Source organism: Agelaius phoeniceus, chromosome 3 (assembly GCF_051311805.1).
Source record: "Agelaius phoeniceus isolate bAgePho1 chromosome 3, bAgePho1.hap1, whole genome shotgun sequence".
NCBI lineage: Eukaryota > Metazoa > Chordata > Aves > Passeriformes > Icteridae > Agelaius > Agelaius phoeniceus.
In genome coordinates this window covers 54,462,174-54,479,490 of record NC_135267.1, presented here as the reverse complement: position 1 = coordinate 54,479,490, position 17,317 = coordinate 54,462,174, and the positions used below count along the sequence as shown (strand labels likewise).

General features: G+C 39.8%; 1 protein-coding gene across 4 annotated transcripts in view; it reads left to right on the top strand.

Annotated features, from left to right (window-relative positions):
* The window catches only part of MTCL3 (MTCL family member 3), a 32,034-nt gene that overhangs the window by 13,493 nt on the left and 1,224 nt on the right, over positions 1-17,317 (top strand). For 2 of the 4 annotated variants that reach the window (XM_077175268.1, XM_054629446.2), the window contains exons 5-6: positions 15,237-15,308; positions 15,911-17,086. In XM_077175268.1, coding sequence (XP_077031383.1) covers positions 15,237-15,308; positions 15,911-17,086 — 1,248 coding nt within the window. The remainder of the gene's footprint in view (positions 1-15,236; positions 15,309-15,910; positions 17,087-17,317) is intronic. The other 2 variants (XM_077175269.1, XM_077175270.1) reach the window with 1 other exon arrangement.

Below are 17,317 nucleotides of genomic sequence, written 5' to 3'. Positions count from 1 at the left end.
GGTAATTTATAAATACTGAATTTTCAGCAATTCAAACTGGTAAGCTCCAATGAATAATTACCTGGTAATATATAGGAATGGAAAATTTCTAAAAGGTTATGTCATCCTTTTGATGAGTTAGGAAAGTATGAGGTATACATTGTATATAAACACAAAAATGGTCTGGAACACGGACATACTGGGATGTCTCAAGAGAACAGTTGCTAGAATAATTTACTATAAGCAAACAAGAATATTGTCATCTTAAAAAGAGCTGAATAATTTGCTTAAATTTCCCAAAATATTAGCAGTGTTGGTAACTTATCCCAGGACAGATGCTTGGTGTGGAAAATCTGCAATGCTTAAAATGTAATGAGGTTGCAAGAAATTGGAACCAAGTCTCATAAAGAGTGGTGGTTTGCAGCATTTCCAACAGGCAAGGCAGCCATATCCAACAGTAACATTACATATTTGGATGCTTTCAGAACTTCCTTGCCTGGTACTCGTCTTGATCCCTTCTCTCAGGACCTTAAACTTCACCATCTCACAGTCAGTGCTGCCAGTGCTGCCACTGACCATTAAACCTCTGATTCCTTGTTTGCAAGAGGTCCATCAAAGTAATTGCTACAGCTGACTTATTCATCACCTGTGGCAAAAATTGTCTTCAATCCATTGCAGAAATCATGTGACTGTTAGTTGTCTGAAAATGCTTCATCTATTTTCCCTTGTGCATCAGATGATCAGGAGACACTTCAGAGGATGCTCCTCTGTCCTCTGATTGTTGCCTGTAGCTCACAGCTGGCCCATCATCACCTGTCACAGGACAGCACCAAATGCAATTGAACTGCTCTTTTGTGTGGAGCCAAACCCTTCTTCCTCACCTTTAGAGTTTTCATCAATCCATTGCTGCACTCCAGGCATGTGAGCTATCCTGACTGGTCTCTGTGATTCCAGTGAGGTCATAACTATGTGGATGTTCATGGATTTCTAGCTTCTGTTTGTTGCCTGTGCTGCATGCATATGAATCACTGGAGATTGATACTCGAATGAGAAAGATTAAGTCTCCTCCATCATGCTGTCTCCCAAGCACATCATAATTGCACCTCATATTTTCATTTTTCCTCAGAGTTAGAGCCTCATTTCAAACAGCTGGTAATGGAGGGAGCAAGGTTAAGCAGAGTGAGATGAGAGGCTGCTGTAGCTGCTCATCCTCACAGGCTCAGTGCAGTAAGTGGAACTCTTTGGAGAGTTACAGTAATTTACTTGCTCCTGGCACCAGATGGCAGCAGGGGAGGATTTAATAGGGCTCTCACAAGACCAGTTCCTTCCTGTGTCTTTTGGAGTATCCAATACTAAGTCTTTCAGCAACACTTTTACCAACAGTACCTTTAAGCAGAGGGTTTCTGTGATCTGGAATTTTGGTTTGTTGTCTCAAATAAAGGCAACTAGTTTTGATGAAAAGAACAACAGGGTACTTATAAGACTTTTCAAAAAGAGATGAGAAACAAATGTCTGCCTGGGTTTGTACAGGAAAAAGAGAATAAGTCCTCTATCTCCAAGCACAGCTCAGTGATTTCTAAGCACCCCATCCCAGCAGATGTGTAACCCTCAGTCAGAATTGCTTGTATGGTATTCTGTTACCTTTGGTGTCTTGCCCAAGTATTTTGATCCTTTAAAAACAGTACTCAGCAGGGATGCTATGCATAACCTGTGAGGGTGTGATTCTGACACACTTGCTCAGAGCACACTGTGACTTCACAGGGACTGGGATAAGCAGAGTTTGCTTCAGTTTTGTTCTTTGAATATGAGAAAAGAATCATAATGGAGTAAGAAATTAATCTCTGTAACAGAATCTGTTGTAGTAATTCTCTGAAAATGTCATGCCATGAGCAGGGGAAAAAAGTGCATTTGAGATGCAGCTGATGCTTAAACTTTGTAAAATTAGATTTTAATTATCTATCAGCCATCAGCAATTCACATGAGCCATTTGCTTCAAAAGAGTTACTCAAAATTGAATATAAACAGCCTGATGGTCAATAATAATGTATTCCAAAACATATGTAGTAAATAGGGAATTATTTCAAAGGAATAAAGCTCCATAAACATATTATTTTGGAGAGATTTTGTGGGTAAAGATGCCTGGAAGGATATTTTTAGTCTTTGAAGTTGGTGTGCTGCTTTGTGAATTTTGATTCTGAAAATTGATTAAGATGTGTAAAAGAAGTGGCAGGATTGATGGCTGATTAGGAAGTAATAATGAAGGAGTGGCAGCTGTTGTAAAAAAGAGTATATCTGGAATAGATTTAAAACAGAAACTAATTTAGCCATCACAAAATAAAGACTGATCAGTTCTTTTGAATCTGTTGATTGAAACATAATGCTGCTACTCTAATTTCATGGGAACGTGAGAATTCTTTCCTTGTGTCAGAATCTTGTTGTATTTTCCTTCATCTCTGTGGTAGATAGCAGCAGCCTTAGATTTGCAAGCTCTTTTGTCAAAGGAGTTACTGATATTATATACAGCCTCCAGGTAAAATTAGAGTCTCTTTGCAGTAAGGTGTATTTTAAAGGAAAAAAAAAAACCAGTAATGACCATCTTAAAAAAACCCACAAAAAACCTAACTGAAATGAAGCATAGAATAAAACCTGAGCTTCCAAAAATATACAAGCTATATTTTACAGAAAGGACATTAGTCCAAACATTCTGGTCTCAAGCACCTGAAACCCTTTTTTTTTTTTTCTTGGATAATTCTTTTCAAAGTTGTTTTTTGCTACAGAATTGCTTCCAGCAGTCAAAAACTATATATGTAAAGTAAATCAGGCTAAGGAAGGGCCCACACACTGACACACACTGAACAAGCAGTTGCTAACATGTCCCTTAGATGGTTTTGACCTGGGTCAGCTGCTGCTGCTTCAGTGCTTGGGCACGATTTGGGGTCTAGCCTGGGTCAGAGCTTGTTACTGATTGACAATTTGGATGTGCTCCTGTTTGTTTGAAAGGAAGCTGTAGGGAAGTTCAGCTGTATTGTCATCACAGCTGAAAGGAGACTGAATTGTGAAGAGCCAGTTGGCATTGGGTCCTGAGAACAGTCTCTGACCATTTCATTTATTAGTGCAAAAACCAGGCAAAGGTTCTGTGACTTGGTGTGGAGCCAGATGAGATGGCAAACGAGATGCAGAACAGCAAGTCCAGTCTGTTGCTGCCATGTGATTTCATCCTGCTGGGAATTACTTGGCAAGGGGCAATCACTTGCCATGCCCAGTTGTCTGTGGAAGTAATGGACAGGGTGGGAGCTGTGGATTGGGTGGTAGGTGGTATCTGGTTATCAGAGAAAATGGTTTGTGAGCATGAACTCACCATAGAGCAGGCAGTAAAAGATGTATTTCTCTTAGTACAGATTTTAGAGTATGACTTCCTCAAGATATAAAGGAGAAAGAAAACCTTCTTTATCTCTTTGCTGAGTAGGCAGCCTCACTACTGACTTCATTGGCTGCCAAAATATTATACCACATTAACAAACAGAGAAAAGTCTGGGAAATAAAATATTAGAAGGCTCTCTAATGGTCCTCAGTCACAGAAAAAAAAATATTTTTGTACTTCTCAATTTCAGTATTGCTTTACTCAAATGGAGATTCAAGTGTCCCTATATACAATTGAGACATAAGGGTACCAACTGGACTGCTCAATTGAAACAAAAAGTTGCCAGGTCACTCAGAAGTGTAAAAATGAGCTCTCTTGTTTAGGGGATTCTTAAATAGCTCTATTATGTTACTTTTCACAGTATCAGAGACAGCATATAATCTACCCTGGTTCTTTAGTTGTTGTTTTGCCTAAGTTGGTTTTGTTGTTTGTTTTTTTTTTTTTTTTTGTTTTGTTTTGTTTTGTTTTGTTTAATAATATGTTGTGCTTTTCAAATTCCACCTCACATTTTATTTTTGCTCGTTTTTTTCATTTTTGGCAGGTGGAAAATTTTTTCTTGCTATAAGACATTATGTATGATTACTTTAGATCTTAAAGAAAGAGATTGCATGATATAGAGGACAAATTCAGTATCTTTGTGCTGGTACAAAAACATGAACGGGAAAATACATGTAGGCTAGGATTATCTGGGTTTAGAGGAAATCCATATGACTTGTCAAAATTGCTTTCTATTACTTGGAAGGCTTTATAGAGGCAGAACAGCCATTTTCTAGGTGCTGAACCAGAGTTCTAGATACATGTTTTTGTATGGAATCAATGTACACCAAATGTCATCATATTCCTGGAAGTCCCTCCAAGGCTTTGATGAGTAATAGGTATACATGCTTTCTGTCCCTTGTACCACTGTATTTAGTCCTGCTTAAGTGCACCTGTCCATTCAAAGAAACAGCTGAAATAACAGAGTATTTGTAATGTGCTGATACAGGTCAAATATGAGCTTGTTTTAGATTGAAAAAGAAATTGCCATAGCTCTGTTATTGTTTTAGTGTATGTAGTCATTGCTGGTTTCAGGGCTATCTCACATATTAAACTGAGATTTTCAGAAACCCCTTATGAAAGATATTTCTGTCTTTACATCCTCCGGATGTTCTAGCAAATCTACAGTTTCCAAAACCTCCAGAGAACTCTGCAGACTGATAGATTTTTCAGTTATTCTGTACATGGAATTTCCCAATGCATCTTTCAGATGCTCCTGACAGAAGTTTGGGAGATCCTCACAGCTGTAGGTAGTTTGTCCTGGCTTTAGGAGAATAAATAGGAAGTAGCACCATGGAGGTTCGTGCTGCTCTGCATCTTGACTGAACTCAGCTGTTGGTGTAAGGAAGGGAACCTTGTCCTGTCACAGTACAGATGGCTGTTCTGGAACGTGTCACAGGCCCTCAGGGTGTGACCTCAGTGCAGTTTCCAGTGTAAAAACAGGTGAAACAACTTGGCACGACCTCAAATGGAACATGGACAGCAGAGACATGTACAATAAAGCTACCACAAGAATTTCTAAATTTACTATTCAGTAGTAATTGTTCATCACTTTTTTCAGAATGATGGTCCTGAGAATTTAAGTGACTGGCATAAATTACCCAGTATGTTCAAAATCAGAAAAGCCTAGTGAAGCAAGCATACCTTTGTATGCTGCTCTGACTTGTATGCAGTGCCTGAAGGAAAAGTGATACTGTTTGTTAATTAGTATCCTAATGGCGCACAGTAGGATGCAAAAGATGTAGTGTGATACTCCAGCCTTTGATGGAGTTTGGTCCTTCTCCTTTAAAACTATCTTCCCATGTCCTTTTCCCTGCCCTCACGCCCACTCAATCCCCCCAAAAATCAGCCCAACTTAATGTTTTGCTGCCAGTGCTTTATAATGTCATTTGTGTTTGCCTGCAGTCCACTTAGAAATGAAAGCTTATGAAATCCAGATTATCAGTCAGGTTCAAGGTGATGAATCAAGTCTAAGGTTCAGCTGGAAAACCAGTGCACAGGTGTATCAACAAAGTCCATGACCAGTGACAGGAGCAACTGTGGTGAGCTAATGACAGACTCACTGCATCTCACACAGCTCAAGCAGGACCTGAAGCATGGGCTCAGCTGAAATGGGGCTCCTGGGCCTGGGGGCAGGGTATCTGGGGAGGCCCCCAGATCTGTGTTTCTATGAAATATCTGATAGGATGGAAAGAAGAAGGAGGTAGACTCTTTTCAGTGGTGTTCAGTGACAGGACAAGAACAAACTTCAGTGTGAAGGTGCTCAAACACTGAACTCATTGCCTATAGAGGAAGGAGATTCCACCTCTGGAGAAATTCAAGATCACACAGGACACGGCCCTGAGAAGCCTGCTTCAGCTGTCTGTGCTCTGAGCAGGGGGCACTGGACTAGATCTTCAGAGGTTGTGAGAGACTGGACTATTAAATGGGTAATGACTCAAAACATTTGTCCATTTGTGGAGGCGCCAGGGTGCTTTGCTGAGGCCAGTTGTGGGGGCTGGTCATAACAGAGGTCTCTTTCAGCCTCCACTCTTCTGATCTGTTCTTGTTAGTAACAAGCAGAATCTATTTTCCCATTTTGAAGTGGAGCATACGAGGGGTAGAGAAGGTCACTTCTGGATAGGGAGAAAGGAAATGGTTTCCAGGTTACTTCTGCTAAACAGGAGAGCTCAGGGTCTGTCCAAGCAGACTTTTTTCCCCAAGGGAAAACACAGCAAATGAGCAGGAGATCTGAGGCAGCTACATGCTACCAAGAAGGGCATGTTCCCAGTGACACTGATATTGCACAGAGGTTTGTGCCTCTGCTTGTGCTCTGTGTCATGCAGCTGTGCACGTGTGTGTCTGTGGGCACAGCACTGAGCTCTCCATCAGGCACACACCTCACGTGCAGTGCAGGAGCGAGGGAGGAAGAACAAAGTGAGACAAGGGAGGTGTTGTACGCGTTCAGTGGTGGGGAACACTGCCCTGCAAATGGCTTCTGTGTGCCATTGTCCAAGGCAGCCAGCTGATTCGTCATAAACTGGCAGTGTGCTGGCTGTGCTTTACCTCTGAACTGCCCTGGAAGAATATGACACTTCAGGAAGCAGAATGGCATGTTCTGACCCTCTTCTTTTAGACCCTACCATCTTTTAGACCCTCCCATTCGCACACATTTATAGCTATTATATATAGCTATATAATATGTGTCACTTGAGGGAACACCCAGCTATAGGTTTGCTGGGTTCTGGGATCAGCTCAGCAGCTCTTCTGAATCATGTGGAATTAATGCTAGCCAGGAGCAAGAGCACCAGGCTTTTGATGTTTTGGGTTTTTGGTTTTCTTTTCACTTACTTCAGTGGTCATAGTATCAAGAAATGCAACCTTCTGACATTAGAGAAATTCAGATTTTGATAATGTTCCATAGCTAAGAGTTCCAAGTATTGCATTTCTTATTTTGAAGTAAAAGGGAATGGATTAACCTCTTAGATGTGCAGGTGTGCTTTTTTGAAGTCTTTGTTTCTGCTTAGATTTTTTGATATATGTGTGATTTCCCCCCTTTCCCCCTCATTGCTAGTATTAACAACTGCATAGATCAAGATGTGTAGAATAAAACCTGCAGGTATCAAGTCTGTGTTGCTTTGCTTGATCCTGATTGCATGATTGTTTTAATTGACTTTGGCTTAGCTTAGCAATGAATCCAGGTTAGGATAACAGCAAAGCCCTTTGCTGAGGTCACAGATGAGTACTTGCACTTAGAAGGTCTTTGCCATAAATCTGTTTCCATCAGTGTTGTCTGTAATGAGAGGACTTTACCTCCCTGCAAAGCATGACAGACGATGACATCCAACTGCCCTGATTATCAGCAGTCTTTTAAATTACAGGCTGGTCTAAATTATTTTAAATTTACAGATGCTAGCAGTTTAAATCTTTGATTAAATGATTAATTAGAAGCACCAGTAACAGTCCTCCAGAATGACTTTTGAAATGGAATATTGCCTTGCTGATACATATAAATACATGCAGAGATTTATTTTTCTTGTGATGGGCTTCCAGGAGTATTGTTGCTCAGTTTCCAAATTTTGGTCAAGTTTCATGTGTTCAGAAGTTATGAGGACAGAACTGTCTTAAACAGTAAACCAGTCTGGTCTTCTGAATAACACAGGTCATAAAATACCCCAGGATATTTTATTCAAGCTGATGCCTACTTTTCAGAAAAGGGTTCCAGTCTGTGCTAAAAATTAACAGCTGAGAACAGTCTACCACAGCTCTTTGTGAACTGTCCCAGGAACAGGTAAAAATTCGCACCTCCCTTCTCATCTGAATTTGCTGAAACTCAGTTACCAGGCAGGAAACACTTTCTTTCTGCCTTGCTAAATTCAAGAGTCTGTCATCAATGTTTTGGTGTTTGTTTTTTTCTTTGTGTAAAATCTTCATGCCTAAGGTTGATATCATTTACCCATGTGAAAACTAAGCATTTAACCTAGGTTAGGAATTTGACCTCTCTCAAAGGAGAAAGGTAGACACTACTTGGAAGTGAATTTTTTCACTTGCCTGAAGCTGTTTTGATTCTGTGGAGAGGCAAACCCTTTCTAGTTACTGCACAGCAAACCCCAGTTTTGATATCTACATCCCACATTAGTAAACCTTTTGGTCACAAAATTACACCTCAATATAATTTCAGCTGATTATTTTCTATGAGCCTACAGGTTTTTTTCAGAGATGTGGCTTTTCAAAAGATCTTCTCTATTCTCTAGGCAGTTCTCCTGTTGTCTTAGCATAACTTTTATTCCTTGTTCTTACATCTGTATCTTCATATTTAGTCATATTAAAACAGATTTTATTAGATTGCATAAAGGTTTGTATCAGTGACCTTCCTTTTCAATATTTAGTGTTTCTCCAACCTTTACCCTGCAGTCTTTATCCAATGTTATTTTATGGGCCTTCTTTCCAGTTAGTGAGAAAAAAATGTTAATTAGAGTAGGACCTAGAATTGATTCTTGCATGACCCCATTAGGGCTGCTGTGGTATTAATTTGCAGGTGATTTGCTGGTTCAGTGACATTTATGATAAATGCTGAAGAGTCAAATATTTGTTCATGATAGCTAATTAAAAATACATTCCAGTGATCAAATATTTATAATGAGTGGAAGACTGTCAAGCTTCTTTTCAAAATGAGATTTTCACACTTCTAGCAAAGGGAACATTTAAATAATAGTTTTAGGTCAACCTCTATATGAAGGTTTTAAGTCAGCCTGAGTCACAGCCCATTCCCTTTCTGGGAGTAAGCATTTCCCATAAGAACCAGAGCAAGTTTCAGTTAGGGGGAAGAGTCATTATTTAGGAGGGCAGGACATGGGGATCAAGTGTCAGGTCTTACAGTTTCTAGAAGTTAGTGAGGGAGCTGGACACTCTGCCCTAGCCAGGGCTGCAAGGTCCTCCTTCCCCTCATCTCCATCCATTGCTGAAATACCAGGAAAAGTATGGGATGCAGGTTAAGGTTATCTCAAATCAGACTGGTACCAGAGTGAGAAAAGCAGGTGTGGGGCCATCCAAACTTATAAAACACCTTCCTTCCATTTCAGCTCTTAGTCTGCATGGTTTATTTTTTCTAGGGCACCTTCTTTACATGAGCTGCTCATCAAAATGTGTTTAGTTTGTGGTTGGATCACACTGGCATAACTTCAGAGCACTGCAGTTTGATCCTCTGTTTTCAATGACCAAACTTTCCTAACACCTTTGAAACTTGCCCATATGTTGTATTACAGAAAATACTTTTAAGACAATTTACAAAGAGTTAGCTTTACAAAAGCACTTCCCCAAGTAAACACAGACAAAAGAAGAGACCAAGAGTAACAGAAGAATTCATCTTCAATTTTTGCATCTTTTCAAATGAACTCTAAAATCTGATTTTTTGGTGAGATGTTCCTGTAAGTGGAAGTTGTCAGAAGAGCACAGTCTAAGAGGGTGAGCTTCAAAGCTCCTTTCTCTGCTGTGCGCCTACAGATGCACCTGGATGTGCCTGTGCTTGATGCTGTCCTGTGAATCCAGGTGAGGGACTCTAAGTGTTGTCTGTGCATTTAATGCAACTCTTGAGTATCAAATGAGCATGGACACCAATGGACATGTGTGATCAGCCCACAATTTTGCAGAACTGCCTTCTCTATATATTTCCAGTGAGCAGTGTAGAGGTACACACTACATGCAGAATCATTCTTATTTTCCTTCTCACTTCTTTTCATTTTTGACACAAATCTTTTCTGTTGGGATAGTGTAACTACACTTTGGTTAATATATATGCATTTGTGTAACCAAGGCAATGAACCTCATCTGGTTGCTGGCACTTTCCTGTTCTCATGAAAATCTATTTGGAATCTCTTCTGAGATATCCTTCTAAGAAGACTGAAAAACAATGCATGTGGTACTAGGGGTGAGAAAAAACACTCTACATTTGATGAAATCTCTTATGTATTTAATTTATAATTGCCACATACATATCTGTGCCTGTGAATATTGCTGTTGTTACGTGGTAGTGGTTTTAACTATGTTGATGTGCTGTCTGTAGTGCTGTCAGTCCCAGATAAAGGCTGGAGCAGTGCATTGTACTAGGCTTTGTGCAAACCCTGTCAAAAAGACTGAATCTCTTCTCTCAGAATAGATAGAGCTGGCAAATAAACAACAATGAATTGCAGAATTGGCAAATAAACAACAACTTAGGAAGCCCGAGGAAAAGTGTAGCTGTCATCAGTATGCAGCACAATAACTTATTCCTGCACTTGTGCTTCAAAATATTCATGATGTTCTGAGATCTTCGTTTGCATTTCAGGATTAGGGAGCCAAGTGTAAGATGATTGTGATTTCTGCATCCATAACAAAGCTTAGCTGGATAGCACTGGGGAAATAACCATGTCTAGCTCTTCCATGCTTTGAAAGGTTCAAATGGCACAAGACCTCTTCCTCCTCAGAGAAATTGCTTTCACTGTTTTGTGATATCCTGGTGGATGAAGGAGTGTGTAATCACAGAAAGCAAAGTATCAGTTTGGATGGCTCTTTGACCAGGATGTAGTGAGAGCTTTGAAAAGGTGGCTTTCATCTAATGTCATTTTTTTGAATAAGGAAAAGAAGGAAGGAAATGTCATGGCAGCATAAATATGCTGCTTCAGTTATGCACTGCAAATAATTCTTTTACCTAGTTATACTATAATAGTTATTATGATATGCTCTAACAATATGGTTTTAGTTCAAACTGCAAAACATTTCTCTAGATAAGGTGCAAATATTGCATATATTTTTCCCTTCTTTTGTATTTTTTCTTATTTAATTGATAAATAAATAATGGTAAAGGATCTGAAAGTGATAACTGAGATAACTCCTAAATAAATGCAAATGAAATAATACAAATATTGGAGGTGAGCTCCTCTTTTCTACAGTATAGAGTCATTCAACTACATGAGAACTATTTTTCTTTCTCTAGTGAAATAGTAAATATAGTTTTCATTTTGTATTGTTCCTCAGCAGTGTTTTTGAAACAAGCCAGTTTAAATATGAAGAGAGTGTTGGTACAGCTAATATGGATATGCTTAGTGCTTGCTTTGTGGACAGATAGGCTGTGCTTTTTGCATTTCAGTTATCCTCTGCTTTTTCATTTGTGGTTTAATTTTGCTAGCAAGTAGAGTACAGAGGTATTCAAGACTTCTGCTCTTGAATGGTGGTGGAAGGAGTAAAGTTTCATTCTGTGTGCTTGTGCTAATGACAGACAAAACCAGGGTCTTGAGCTGGCAAATTGCTGGCAAATTGCACTAAGACTTGCAGAATAAGGAGAGCATTTTAAAAACAAAGATTTTGTTGTTGTTGTTTTTGGAGAATATAAATTTTCAATTTGCCAACAAAGATAGTGTCAATTTATTTTTTATTACCCAGTGGTAATAAAAACTGGAGACCCAGTGGCAGAAAACTAAAAAGTCAGTCTGCTGTCTGATTTGATCCAGCTCCATGGGTTACACAGCCATATTGATTAAAGGGAAAGTGCAGAGAGAGGCTTAGGGCAAATTTACATTTCCCTGGTCATAGTCACTCTGTGCCACAAAGAGGCAAGTTTATGCAGCCCAAAAATTGTTCAATATCCATCGACTTTTCAAGACTGTAAAGTGTAAAGTGTTGGGTTTACTCTGATTTTCAAAAGCACTGCAGGTGTGTCACAGCAGTTGGGAGTCAGCTTACCATAGCCAAGTACAGCTCAGTTTTGTGCAGATGAGAAGGTTTGTGGTAGCTGTGGAAATTCAAGGAGCTGCACACCCTTTGCCTTGTTCTGTGAGGAGGGATAAAGGCTGTTTGGGGACTCAGTGCATGCATAAATCCCTTGATGTGTCAGGAATTCCTCCCGTGGTTGCCTACTGTGACTTTTAGATAATATACCCCTAGATCAGGCTTGAAAAAATCAAACCTAAGCATCTTGAAAAATCTTGGTAGGTTTTACTTAAGGATTCTTTATTAATTTTTGAAATATTTATTGTAGCTTAGAATAAGGCAGGAAGAATTTGAGTTCATTTTATAGCTTTACTACTAAGAGTGTGATGAAATTATCTCCATATTGTGTTATTCTCAGAGTAGATTTCGGGTCTCTTTCCACCTGAGAAGCAGCGAGCATGACAGGTGATGTTAGGGCTGCACATTTGGCTTGCAATTTAGGGCTGGCAAGAGAAGAATTATGCCATCTTGAGAAGTGCTTAGCATATCCAGCAAGACATTGGATAAACTCCAGTGAAGGTCACTGGAGAATTGATGCTACTGAGCACCACAGCAGAATTGCCCTTTGCGTGTGATCTGGTTTGCATCTAATACAAACATCATCTGCAGCCTTATCTTGGCTGTGGACACTTCTGAATAGGATTTTCTAAATTATATGGAAAAAAAATTATCTGAGCCCACAAACTCTCCTTCACAACAACAATTTTAGCATATGAAGGGCAGATTTTTTGCTACAGTTGAGAAAGAAGAAGAGGTGGTTTTTAGTGACAAGCAATGTGCAGACAATTTTAGTAATGTCCAGTCTCAGTTTAGTATGAAGATTTGCATGCAGGAGTTCTGAGTTGCTATTTTTTCATTCTGCCATATGTTAATTTGAACATTTTTTTCTTTTTTCCATTTTGCTGTGATGAATTTCATTGCTTATCTCATTAGCATCAATAATTTTTTTCATGTTGAAAATTGAACTGGAAGACTTCAGTAGTACAAGGCTTGAGAGAACTGATAGAAAGAGTAGCTACTGTAAATTGTGAAATGCACATCTGGAAGAAACTCTCAAAAATTTAGTATTTATAGCAAAAATTGAGTATTTATAGCAGAATATACTTCTTGATATGTGGCATTCTTTGTTTAGTGTGATATTGCCATTGCCTCAGTACCCTGATGTGATGTTGTAGGACACTGTGATTGTGAGGATATTTTCTGTCAGCTGAGATGTGTGAGATCATAGTGATCAGAAGTTGTCTCATGGTGTTTTTCATATGAAAAGAGATCACACCAATTCCAGCTGGGCCTAATCTGCTTACCCACATCATCCTGCTAATTGAATTGTGCATGTTCTTCATTGCTTTCTGCTATAAAATTTTTGGTGAATGCTGGGATTTTGTTGGTGAACAATACAAGCTCTGGAGAGTTAGTTGTAATTCAAATAGAGCAGAACAGAAAGTAGTGCTTAATCATTACATGGCCACAACTACTGTTGTAATTTGAATGTTGCTATCCTGACTACTACAAAAAATAGAGCAAGAAAGGAGAAGAACAAGGGGGTTGTGTTGCACATTATACCTATAAAAGTACTTTTTCTTATCTCTTATCTTCTGAGAAGTCATTGGGTACAAAAGAAGTTTCATCCCAGCATTCCAGAACTTCATTATTTCTGGAGAGATGCTGAGCTCAACAGGGTGAGCAAAAGGCATTTAGGTAATAGAGCAGAAATATAGTTTAGCTATAGCTTATTTATTTATTTATTTGATATTATTATTGTCATGATGATATTGGCTTAAATACAGGGCAAGGAAAAGCTTGCAGTGTAAACTGATTTGAAAAGGGTTTTTTCAAAGTGGTGATACACAGTAGTTAATGGTAACACAGAGGAGGAACCTACTCCTTTGGAAGTTTAGGGCTTCATAAACTTGCCAATTCTAAAAGAAAACAACAAAACAACCCTTTCAAAAATGCATGTACCATTTCTACAACAGGATAACTTGTGGGTGACTCTGGAAAAGAACCATTTTGTTAATAGACTGGATTCCAAATTTGCGGGGTTTATACTGAAAGGGATAAATGAGTTAATTGAACTATTTTCATGTCTTTTCTGGATTGCATTAGAAGCCTGTGTTTTACAGCTATCTAGCTATGATCTTTGATTTGTTTTATTGTTTGGTCTACTGAGAGCATTCAATATTTCCGCAAGAGACATAAAAATTTGATTTACATGTGAGTCTTTCTGTGGCATTAACTTTTCCTTTTTAGTGAGCAGTCCACGAGTGTAGGAATTTTTAATGGAGTTGATCTGCAGAAGAAAGAGGATGATTAGTACCAGCAGGCAAATAGTGCACAGGATTGTTATGTGCAGCATACTCACCCACTATACTCTGTTTCTTGAGAATTATGAACATATTTTAATTCTCAGTCTGTGGAACTGGACAGCTTTTAGATGGAGATGGATTCTGCCTCCTCTGGTGCAGGGAAGAGTATGTTTCTCACAGGATGTTTCTACCAGAGCACAGTCTCAGAAGGAGATGGTATTGGTTATCACTGTCCTGCCTTGGGGCCTACAGTTTACCTGGGGAACACAAAAACTTTGAACAGCTGCAATTGGGGCATTATGTATTAACATATCCTCTCATTTGTGTTTTCCTGATGATCAGTATTGAGTGTTGCCAGTGGGATGGTGGCAGTTGTTTTCCACTGCTGCTGCTTTTCCATAACCAAGTTTTCTGCTGTCAGCAGCTACAAGATTTTTGCTGGATACACTAGCTGGCTTCAATCCCAGTGCATCCTGCTCTAAAAGCAGGAGTTTCTTTTTTACTCTCTTGGGTTACATAGCAGATAAGAGGACACCAAAGAATCTCACTCATATGGTTGGGGCAGACCTGTGTTTGTGTGTTTTGTGTATTTCTGTCCTTGAGCTGGTATGATTTGTTTCTCTTTAGAATTTTGTAGTCCAAGCAGTTTTAAATGGCATTTACTTGAATATGATCTGGAAACAGAACAAAAATAGTGACCAGAGCTATGTGTGAGTTTGTCCCTAGTGTACACTTAAGGAAGTGTGACTGCAGTGCACTGCAAGGTTGAAGCCTGAGGGGGGGACACAGAGAAAGGTGTGCTTGTAGATGCACACTGGAGTCAGCTACAGATCTCAGTGACACTGTTTTGTGTTGCTGTCTAAGATGAAGGCTTTTTTAAGTGCCCTGGCCCCACCAGGGTTAATATCAAATGGGGGAGCTGGGTGTCACTGCTTGTCTCAGCTTTCCCATCTGACAGTTACCACTTGGGATGCCTGTTTTCTTACCACTCTTGTCGTTTGTTAAGCATTCATAATGCACGAGTCTCAAAATGTGTTGAATAAAAAAGGTAAGACTGATTAAACTAAAACCTTATTTGTGTGCCATTGCTGTTTCATTCTTGGGCTATGGCATCTTTCCTCTGTATTTAGTATCTCAAAAATTACAAGAAATTAATTCCTTTATAGTTGCATTTGATTTGCTCTCTTTTAAAATTAATTATATACAATTTATATACATCTTTAGTGTACCTTTAGAAAAATTCAGTGCATGTCCTTTTGTTGTAATTGCAGCAATCACTGAAGAGGAGAGGAAGCAAAGACCTACCAAAATCAGAAAAAAAGTCACAGCAGACGCCAACAGAGGTATGTTGCAAGTAACTGTAGCCTTGATTCCTATGTGGAGACTTCAGGGAGCTGTGGAAATGGGGTACATGGTTTACTTATTTGCACTTGGCTTGCTTTTTGCTTTGCCCTTTGTTTTCCTGTATGCTGTGAAATGGATGAGCTCTTACCCAGATCTGCAGTCAGACACCACTAATCTCAAGGACTCCCTAAACAAACTTGGTGCTGCAACAGAACCCACCAGCTTTCACCTACTCTGTATTTTAGGCAAAGTAAATGGCAGCAGCAGTGAAACAAGATTTATAGGCTCTATTTGTGCTGACTCCAGGATTTTTGAACACTGTAAAGTCTGATAATGTTGCAAGCATAGAAAATATAAGGTTTTTTACAAGCCCCCTTTTCCCACCCCCCCCAAGGTACTTCTGGGGACTGTGCAAATTTTAGTCACAAGTAAAATAGTATTTTCCCCTGTTTTTAATTTATTGATCAGTGAAAAAATATTGCAGAAAAATATCTTAGTATCTAAAGCCATGTACCTGTGATAATCTTGTAAATTAAGACAATCCCAGTGGAGGTCTCCTGTTTGATTTCAAGTTTGTTCAAATATTGCTTTTTTTCCTAAGGATGACAATGAAGACCTGAAATGCCAGTTACAGTTTGTCAAAGAAGAAGCAGCCTTGATGAGGAAGAAAATGGCTAAAATTGATAAAGAGAAAGACAGATTTGAACATGAGCTGCAAAAATACAGATCATTTTATGGGGATTTGGACAGTCCCTTGCCAAAAGGTGAAGCAGGTGGGCCACCTACCACAAGAGAAGCTGAGCTCAAGCTTCGATTGAGGCTTGTGGAGGAGGAAGCTAACATTCTTGGGAGGAAAATAGTGGAACTAGAAGTAGAAAATAGAGGACTGAAAGCAGAACTCGATGATTTAAGAGGAGATGATTTCTCAGGGACCACGAACCCACTCCTGGGAGAGCAGAATGAATCCCTGTCAGAATTACGACAGCATTTGCAGCTAGTAGAAGATGAAACAGAATTGCTGAGGAGAAATGTAGCTGATTTAGAAGAACAAAACAAACGCATAACAGCTGAGCTGAACAAATACAAGTACAAGTCTGGGGCCCATGAGAGCTCTAGGCACCATGACAATGCCAAGACAGAAGCGTTACAGGAGGAGCTAAAAGCTGCACGAATGCAGATCAACGAGCTGAGCGGCAAAGTCATGCAGCTCCAGTATGAGAACAGAGTCCTGATGTCCAACATGCAGCGCTACGACTTGGCCTCTCACCTGGGGATCCGCGGCAGCCCCAGAGACAGCGATGCGGAAAGCGATGCGGGAAAAAAGGAGAGCGATGATGATTCCCGCCCCCCTCACCGCAAAAGGGAAGGTCCCATCGGTGGGGAAAGCGACTCCGAAGAGGTGCGCAACATTCGGTGCCTGACGCCCACCAGGTCTTTTTATCCAACGCCATCAGGGTGGCAGAAAAGCTTCACTGACAGGCAGCAGATGAAGGACATTCGCTCCGAAGCCGAGCGGCTGGGCAAGACAATAGATCGCCTCATTTCCGACACGAGCACCATCATCACAGAGGCAAGAATTTATGTGGCCAACGGGGACCTCTTTGGGCTGATGGACGAGGAGGACGATGGCAGCAGGATACGTGAGCACGAGCTCCTGTACCGCATCAATGCGCAGATGAAGGCCTTCAGGAAGGAGCTCCAGGCTTTCATCGACAGACTGGAAGTTCCTAAGTCTTCGGACGATCGAAGTGCAGATGAACCTTTGTCAGTGAGTCAGGTAGACTTTTACTTATTACGGCCTACAGGTAAAAAGGCTCTGCCAAGCAAATTAAACCTCAAATTCGATCTATGGCACAAAAAGAAAATTCTTTATTCTAGGCAGTGAACAAAAATCACTGTTTCTTATATTACTTCAAGTTCTTATTTGGCCATATGAAAACAGACTCTACCAATAGAGTTGTTTCTGAACAGTAAATAAATCTGGTCTCCTGAAAATTAAAATCATGCT